The sequence below is a fragment of the Elephantulus edwardii genome, unplaced genomic scaffold (genome assembly GCF_000299155.1).
Source record: "Elephantulus edwardii isolate Elephantulus edwardi_28Jun2011 unplaced genomic scaffold, EleEdw1.0 scaffold00019, whole genome shotgun sequence".
NCBI classification, from domain to species: domain Eukaryota; kingdom Metazoa; phylum Chordata; class Mammalia; order Macroscelidea; family Macroscelididae; genus Elephantulus; species Elephantulus edwardii.
This window is the reverse complement of record NW_006399769.1, coordinates 14,874,535-14,883,987: the sequence shown is the minus strand read 5'-3', so window position 1 is coordinate 14,883,987 and position 9,453 is coordinate 14,874,535. Positions and strand designations below refer to the sequence as shown.

The following is a 9,453-nucleotide window of genomic DNA, read 5'->3' as shown; positions in this document are numbered from 1 at the left end:
AGGGTAGAGAAAATAGTGCAACAATAATGAATGGAAACCCCAAATCTCTGTAAATGTTCATTAAAATTAATAAAATGTATTAAAGTAAAAAAAAGAAGACAAAGTGAAAATATTCTAATGATACATGCAAAGACCTGGAGGTTAAAAAAAAACAAACAAACCAAAAGCAAAGAGTACATTCCATATTTATCAGATGAAAAAAACTGAAGAGAAAAATTAAAATCTTGAATTACAAAATGAAAGAATTCTATGGTAAAAATTGAATGATGCAGAATGCATCAAAAGAATGGACAAGTACACTGTCACTGTACAAAAAAAATAAATGGTTAATGTTCAGCCATTTTGGGACATAGACATGGCTGAGTATTGCTGATCCGTAAGGGAGATATTTAAGTTGCAATGAGAGTATTAGTGAAAAAACTAGAGTTAAAGAATTGAGGGAAAACGAATTGAGATACTTAAAGGAAAGAATGTCATACTTGAAGCACTTACTAAAACTATGCTGAGGAATTTAGAAGACAGCTACATGACCTTCTGATTGAAAGAGGGTCACCATTTGTCTCCATTCCAAAGAAAAACAATCAAGGAGGATCTAGATTTACTGAAAAATATATATTTTTTTTTAAGAATTAAAAAACTTTATTGCTGGAAGTAATTGCCATATTGTTGCAACACAGAACTGTGATTCTCACAGAGAGATCAGAGGTGAAAAGTAATGCATTAGCTTCTGTGGTACCTGGAAATATCAGAACTATAAAGACTGTGAGGTTGTCTGGCTTTTATAAGCTCTTTTAATATCACATTCCAGCAAAAGTTTGCTGAACATTATTTAAAAATGCTAATTTTTTTTTAAAAATCTGAAATAAATTCCATTAGTATCAGTAAGTATATTTTTTCTATTTGTCCATGTTTACAGGAATGGTGATTAATCATCCCCAAATTGCTCAAGGATATTAATCAGGGTGTCCATAAGTTTCTAACCGCAGGAAATGCTTGTTGTAAATAAACTATTTACAGTTGACTTCTTGAGCATCATTTGCTGTTGTGACTGTACAGTAGGTGTTAACCCAGTCTTAACAGAATCTCAGAGAAAACATTCATTTGTGGAAGCAAATTTCTACTATAAACAAAATTTTGATGTTTTTGCACACACTTCTGAAGATTTTAAAAAGAAAACTCAAGTTACAAAATGCCAATATTTTGTTACAGTTTTATGAAAAATGTATTTTTTAATTGTTTGCATGTAATAATATGCATCATTTTTTAAACAGTTGCTGTTCTTGTTGTGTGCCATTGAGTTGCCTGCGACTCATAGTGACTTTACGTACAACAGCCCTAAAAGCTGCTCTATCCTGTGCCAATTTTATTGTCTCTGACACACCTACTCTTATTACCCCAGTCACTCAATCAATCCATCTCATAGAGGGTCTTCCTCTCCTGCACTGTCCCTCCAACCTCCCAAGCATGTCCCTCTCCAAGGACTGGTCCAGCCTTGCAACATGTCCAAAGTATGTCAGATGAAGTTTCAGAATCCTTGCCTCCAAGGAATAGCCTGGTCTCATCGTCTCTAGGATGACATTGTTTGTTCTCCTGGCAGTCCATGGTATATTCAATACTTTTCTCCAGCACCACAGGTCAAAGGCATCAATTCTCCTTCTATCATTCTTAGTCTTGTATTTTATACAATCATTGATATAAATTGTATTTTATATAATTTATTACCATTGCTCAATGTCTATTATCACTCCATCTTTTCAAGTCAATATTGAACATTTCCTATGACTTCACCCTCTATCCTCTGCTATCTCAGTGATTTCTTTCTCCTTCCTTTTTTTTTGTTTTTAGAGGTTTAATTTTTTTTAAAGAAAATGTTTATTTTATAGGAAATGGGAAATATCTGGTATGAAAAACAATGTGTATGAACTTTGTAAGCAAACCTCTTATCCTTGTTATGCTCTCCTCTCACCTTTCCCCTTTGAATATTTATATATCATATTCAGTTATGCTATTTTCACAATAATGGCCTTATGCAATATTTATCCTTATGTGACTGAGATCTTTCACTCAGCATAATGCTATCTAGTCTCTCAATTATATAGCATTTTATGAAATCGTTGTTGTTTAGTGCTGCATAGTATTTCGTTGTGTGAATGTATCACAATTTCTCAATCCATTTATTTGTGGATAGAAGTTGGGCTGTTTCTATTTTCTTGCTATTATGAATAACTGTTAAGAACATTAAATATGCATATCTCCAATCATGCTTCAATTTTATTTTCCTTTGGGTGTATTCTTAGAAGTGAAATATCTGGATGATATGGAATTTCTATATTTGCCTTTTTTTAGGAAATATTGAACCACCTTCCAGAGTAGTTGTACCATTTACAATTCCCACAACAAACAGTTCATAAGACTTCTAATATCTCTCCATCTCCAACTTTTATAATTTGCTGTTTTGTTAAACTTTTCTGCTTCTGCTGGAGTAAGATGGCGTCTCATTGTTGTTTTGATTTTCATCTCTCAGATTGCTAGTGGTTTTGAACATTTCTTCATGTGCTCCTTGGCCTTTGTAAAGAATCTTTTCATGTCTTTTGCCCATATTGTGATTGGGTTATCAATCTTTTTCTTGTGGAGATCATGTAGCATTCTGTAAATTCTGGTTCTGAGACCCTTATCTTAAATGTCATTGCCAAATGCTTTTGCTCAGTCTGTGGGCTTTCTTTTCACCCTTCTGAAGGAAGTTTGTTTTGTTTTTTTATATAAAATTTTATTTTATGCTGGTTTACTTACAAAGTTTGTATACATTGTTTATGGCACTAGATCTTTCCCATTTCCATCAAATTGCGTGAGTCGGTGATTACTCCTCCACCCATTTTCACCCCTCTGCTTCCTCCCTCCTCCCTCCCTTAGATCCTCATACATGTTTTTGATGGACACAGGAATTTGATTTTAAGAAAATCTCATTATTTGATTTTGTTTTCTCCAGGTTTTGCCTTTTTTGCTGTTTGCAAGCCTATTTATGCTATAGGTCAGGACTTCTGTTTTTGTTTCCATTTGTCTCTTATGACCTTTATAGTTTTTATTTTTACCTCTATGTCTCTCTGATGCACTTTGTGTTGGGTTTTGTGCATGGTGTAAGATGTGGATCCTGTTTCTGTTTTCTGCAGGCAGATGTCTGGTTTTACAAGCCCCATTTGCTTAAAGAGATTATCATTTGCCCTTTTAATGGGTTTGATTACCTTTTTGAAGTGTTCTGGGATTCCCACTCTTCTCTAGCTTAGCCATAATTTGTTGTGATCCACACAGTCGAATGCCTTTGCATAGTCAAAGAAACAAGATAGACATTCCTGTGATACTCTCTGCTTTCAATTAAGATCCGTCTGACGTTGGCTTTATCCCCCTAGTGTGACGGCCTCTTCTAAACCCTGCTTATACTTCTGGTAGTTCTCTGTCAATGCAGCATTCCATTAAATTTTTTATAATTTTCAGCAGGATTTTGCTTGAACGTAATTTTAGAGATATTGTTCTATAATCTCCACACTCTGCTAGATCACCGTTTTTTTTTGGAATGGTAATTGTCCTCCAGATTTCTTGGCATAACCTTGTGAGTGCAGTCCTGTTGCTACATCAACTTTTATTCTATCAGTTCCTGGGATCTTGTTTATTGCCAATTCCTTCAGAGGAAATTGAACTTCCTTCTTCATCACCATTGCCTCTTGATCATATGTCATTTCATGAAATTCTTCTGTGTCAGCCAATTCTTTTTGGTGTATTGACTCTATGTACTCCTTCCATCTTCTTTTGGTGTTTCCTGCATCATTCAATAGTCTACCCGGTCGTTCTGCCGCGTAGGGGCCCCGCATTAGGCCTTGTAGCCCATCACGTCCCTGTTCTGTTTTCACCATGAGCTCCATCGGCACCGGGTATGACCTGTCAGCCTCTACATTTTCACCTGATGGAAGAGTTTTTCAAGTTGAATATGCTATGAAGGCTGTGGAAAATAGCAGTACAGCTATTGGGATCAGGTGTAAAGATGGTGTTGTCTTCGGGGTAGAAAAATTAGTCCTTTCAAAACTTTATGAAGAAGGTTCCAATAAATGACTTTTTAATGTTGATCGGCATGTTGGAATGGCAGTAGCAGGCTTGTTGGCAGATGCTCGCTCTTTAGCAGACATAGCAAGAGAAGAAGCTTCGAACTTTAGATCAAACTTCGGCTATAACATTCCACTAAAACATCTTGCAGACAGAGTGGCCATGTATTTACATGCATATACACTGTACAGTGCTGTCAGACCTTTTGGCTGCAGTTTCATGTTGGGTTCTTACAGTGGGAATGATGGTGCACAACTCTACATGATTGACCCCTCGGGTGTTTCATATGGCTACTGGGGCTGTGCTATTGGTAAAGCCAGGCAAGCTGCAAAGACAGAGATTGAAAAGCTTCAGATGAAAGAAATAGTCTACCCATAGAATATTAACTATTGTGACTCAGGACTTAAATTTTTTCATTAGTTCCTCCAGCTAAAGGGATGCAGAGTAAGTTCAGCCCTTTTGTTTCTGAATTCAACTATTTGCACATTACATTTTAATACTTTGCTTTGTCTTCCTGATTGCCCTTTGAAATCTCCTGTTCAGCTCCTGACTTTGTGATTTCTTCTCTTTGCTTTGGCTTCTTGGTGCTCTATGCAATATTTAGAGTCTCTTTGACATCTGTCTTGGTTTCTTCTTCCTCTTCTGTCTTTAGAATGACCTTTTGCATTCTTCATGGATGGTATTCTTGATATCCTCCCAATGCTCATCTGGTCTTTGCTCATTACTGTTCACAGTCTCAAATCTGTCTTGAGATGGTTTTGAAATTTTAATGGGATAGATTCAAGATCAACCTTTTGTTCGTGTGGGTTTGCTTTAGTTTTCTTTAGCTTTAGTTTGAAATATGCATATGGGTAGTTGATCATCTGTTCCACAATCAGCACCTGGCCTAGTTTTCACAGCTGGTATTGAGCTTCTCCAATGATTCTGTCCACAGATGTAATCTATCCAATTACTGTGTGAATGTATTTGCAATGAATAAATCATCGATTTTACAAAATTACATCATTTTATTTCTAGCCTCATTTCTGTCACCAAGCTCATGTTATCCTACCACTGATCTTTCTTCCCTGCTCCGAACTTTTGCATTTCAGTCACCTATTATTATTATTTAATGCAATTTGGTCGCATGTTTGATCAATTTCCAACTGCAAAATAAAAGTTGGTGGGTACAAAGAATCTATTTCCTCTATTTTTTTGGCCCTAGATGTTGGTTCATGTATGTGAATGATAGTGCAATTTACAGGTCTTCTCTGTATGCACATGCATACTATCCAGTTACTCGCAGCATTATATTTCAAGATAGATTTAGAAGTGGTCTTTTAAACTATGAATGCTACTGTTTTTCCCTTACCTTTTCATCTCCAGTGTAGTAGATCGTATGACTGTTGATCCCAAATGTCCCTAGCAATCCATCTCACTTCTCCAATGCCTAGTATGCCAATATTGATTTGTTCTAGTTCTTCCTTAATAAAGACCAATTTTCTTACATTCATACTTCTCACATTCCATGTTCCAATTACTAGTGTTTACTTGCAACTGATCCTCCTCCCTAGCATTTCCTAAAAGCCTCTGATGCCATTTAGTGGGTTTTATTGCCTTGTTAAATATCAGTTGACCATAGATTGATTTCTGGATTCTCAGCTCTATCCCACTGATCTATATTTCTCTTGTTGTACCAACACCATGTTGTTTTGATTATGACAGTTATGTAGTAGGTTTTGAGATCAGGAATTGAAATATTTTTAACTTAATTATTGGGTTTTAGAAGATCTTTACTTATTCTGGTCTCTTTCCTTTCCTAATGAAGCTGAAATTGCCTTTGTGTATCTCCTTGAAGAATGAATTTGGTATCTGTATTAGGATTACATTGAACCTGTTGATTGCTTTTGATTGGATTGCCATTTTTCACAATGCTCCATTTTCCTATCCATGAACAGGGAGTATTTTTCCATTTAGTTAGGTCACTTATTTTTTCTTAAGGAATTAGCAGATACAGAAGAATTTAATGAAATAGCATTTGAGCAAGAGCCTATGGTGATGAAGGAAGAAGTTCAAGCTGCTTTGAAGGAAATAGCAAAAAATAAGGCCCCAGGAATAGATGGTATACCAATTGACGTATTTCAGCTGACAGATGTTGCCCTGGATGTGTTCACCAAGTTGTGCCAAGAAATCTGGAGAACAACCACTTGGCCAACTGACTGGAAGAGATCTATATTTGTTCCCATTCCAAAGAAAGGTGACCCAACTGAGTGTGGAAATTACAGAACAATCTCATTGATTTCACATGCAAGCAAGATTCTACTGAAGATTATCCAAAAACGACTGGAACAGCACATCAGCAGAGAATTGCCAGAAGTCCAGGATGGGTTTAGAAGGGGTCGTGGTACTAGGGATATTGTAGATGGTGTCAGATGGATCTTAGCTGAAAGCAGGGAATACCAGAAGAATGTCTATCTGTGTTTCATTGATTATGCAAAGGTGTGTGACTGTGTGGATCATAACAAACTGTGGCTGACTCTGAGAAGAATGGGAATCCCAGAACACTTGATCATGCTAATGAGAAACCTATACTTGGACCAAGAGGCAGTTGTCAGAACAGAGCAGTGTAACACTGCATGGTTCAAAATTGGGGAGGGTGTATGCCAGGGATGTGTCCTGTCTCCATATCTTTTCAACCTGTATGCAGAGCAGATTATCCGAGAGGCTAGGCTCTATGACGAGAAGTGTGGCATCAGAATTGGTGGAAGATCTATCAACAATCTGCATTATGCAGATGACACAACCCTGCTTGCTGAAGCTGAGGAGGACCTCATGCACTTGCTGCAGAGGGTCAAGGACTGCAGCCTTCAATATGGATTGAGGCTCAATGTAAAAAAGACAAAGATTTTCACACTGGACCAATTGGAAGCATCAGGATGGATGGTGAAGAGATTGAGATTGTTCACAGCTTTATTATGCTTGGCTCCACAGTCAACATTCTTGGCATCAGCAGCCAGGAAATTAAAAGACATATTGTGATGGGGAAGTCTGCTGTTACGGACCTCTCTAAAGTACTCAAGAGCAACGATGTGTCTCTGGATACTTAGATGCATCTGGTACAGGCCATGGTCTTTGCAATCACTTGGTATGCGTCAGAGAGCTGGACAATGACCAGGGAGGATAGAAGGAGAATTGATGCTTTTGAGCTTTGGTGTTGGAGAAGATTGCTGAGAGTGCCATGGACTGCTAAGAAAACAAACAGATTCACCCTGGAGAGGGTTAAACCGAGCTGCTTCTTGGAGGCAAGGATTCTAAGGCTTCGTCTGACATACTTTGGTCATGCTGTAACGAGGGACCAATCCTTGGAGAGGGACATCATGCTTGGGAGGGTGGAGGGCAGGCTTAAGAGGGGAAGGCCCTCTGGGAGATGGATTGATTTGTTGACTGGGGCAATCGGGATGAGTGTGTTGGAGACAATAAGATTGGCACAGGACAGAGCAGAGTTTAGAGCTGTTTACATAGGGTCGCTATGAGTCGCAAGCGACTCGATGGCACATAACAACAACAACAACAACAACAACAACAACATTGTTATTACCATTCTAGCTTTCTTATGATGCCATTGCTTGGATTATATTTCTATAGTCTTTGAAAAGGGTTTGTTGGTGGTTTTTTGTTTGTTTGTTTTGTTTTGTTTTTATCCTTAACACGTGTTGTTGTTGTTGTTGTTGTTGTTATGTGCCGTCGAGTCTTCTGAGACTCATAGCGACCCTATGTACAGCAGTCCTAAACTCCGCCCTATCCTGTGCCAATATCACCACCTTCGACACACCTACCCTTATTACCCCAGTCACTGAATCATTCCATCTTATCAAGGGTCTTCCTCTCCTGTGCTGTCCCTCCACCCTCCTAAGCATGATGTCTCTCTCAAAGGACTGGTCCCTCCTTGCACCATGTCCAAAGTATGTCAGACGAAGCTTCAGCATCCTTGCCTCCAAGGAGCAGCCCAGCTTCACCCTCTCCAGGACAAACCTACCTTAGCATATACCTTTATTTTTTTAAATAGCTTATTTACAAAATTCTAATAAAAATTAGAACAAATTCTTTCCGTTTTCCCCAATCATTAAATTTATAATCCAATGACTAATCCCCTCATCCCCCTGTACATCCACATTCCTCTGTTTCCAGCCTCTCCCTCTCCTCCTGGATCCTTATACTCACTCATTTTACAATTACGGTCTTATAAAATATTTATCCTTGTGGGACTGAGTTAGTTCACTCAGCCTAATGCTCTCCAGCCCCTCCCAAGTTAGGTAATAATTTACAAAGTTATTGCTTCTTCATGTTGCATAGTATTCCCTTGTGTGAATGTACAATAATTTCTCAATCCATTTGTTTGTGGTTGGACATGTGGGCTATTTCCATGTTCTTATGTTGGTGAATAATGCTGCTATGAATATTGGTATACAAATCTCAGTTTGTGCTTCAGTTGTCAGATTCTCAGGGTATATTCCAAGTAGTCGAATAGCTGGATCAAATGGAATTTCTATGTTCAGCTCTTTGAGGAAGTGCCAAACTGCCTTCCAGAACGGCTGCACCATTTACAATCCCACCAACAATGTATAAGAGTTCCTTTCTTGCCACATCCTCTTGAACACCTGTTCCTTGCTGCCCTGTTAAATTTTGCCACTCTTACTGGAGCATGATGGTACCTCATTGTGGTTTTGATTTGCATCTCTCTTATTGCCAGTGATTTGGAGCATTTCTTCATGTGTCTGTTTGCCATTTGAATATCTTCCTCTGTGACAATTCTTTTGATGCCTTTTGCCCATTTTGTAAGTGAGTTATCAGTTTTTTTCTTGTAGAGGCCCAGGAGTATTCTGTAAACTTTTGTTATAAGACTTTTGCCTGAGATGGTATTACCAAAATTTTGTTCCTAGTCTGTAGGGTTTTTTTCACCCTGTTGGAAAAAGTTTTTGATGTGCACAAATATTTAATCTTTAGACGGTCCCATGCATCAATTTTATCCTCTTTAGAGCATTTCTGGGTATATTTGGCAGTCTCTTTATATCTTGGACTAGTGCTTCTAAGCTTGATCTCCATTTGTCTCTTCTGAACATTATAATTTTGGGCTTTACTCCCAGGTCTCCTCATTTCTTAAATATGACTCTTGTATGCAATATATTTATAGACTTTGTTATTTTATTGATTCAGCTATTCCATTCTCTTAATCAGTGCATTTAAACTTTTAATATTAAATGTTATTTGAAAACTAGGCTTTTACGGTTGAGTTTTTTTTTTTGTTATTGTTGTTGTTGCAACTTTCCCTTGCTCTCTTGTGTGAAAGACTTCTTTTAGAATTTATTTTCATGAATTCCTTAT

The 9,453-nt window shown here is 37.7% G+C and overlaps 1 protein-coding gene and 1 pseudogene across 1 annotated transcript in view; one reads left to right on the top strand and one right to left on the bottom strand.

The window, feature by feature from the left end:
- LOC102863437 (chromobox protein homolog 5-like) overlaps window positions 1-3,863 on the bottom strand; it is a gene marked incomplete at its 3' end in the record, with an annotated part of 150,987 nt that extends 147,124 nt beyond the window's left edge. Inside the window, exon 1 of the mRNA XM_006882385.1 lies at window positions 3,833-3,863. Coding sequence (XP_006882447.1) covers window positions 3,833-3,863 — 31 coding nt within the window. The remainder of the gene's footprint in view (window positions 1-3,832) is intronic.
- Window positions 3,864-3,903: 40 nt separating this feature from the next.
- LOC102863027 lies at window positions 3,904-4,470 on the top strand (annotated as a pseudogene).
- Window positions 4,471-9,453: the final 4,983 nt, after the last annotated feature.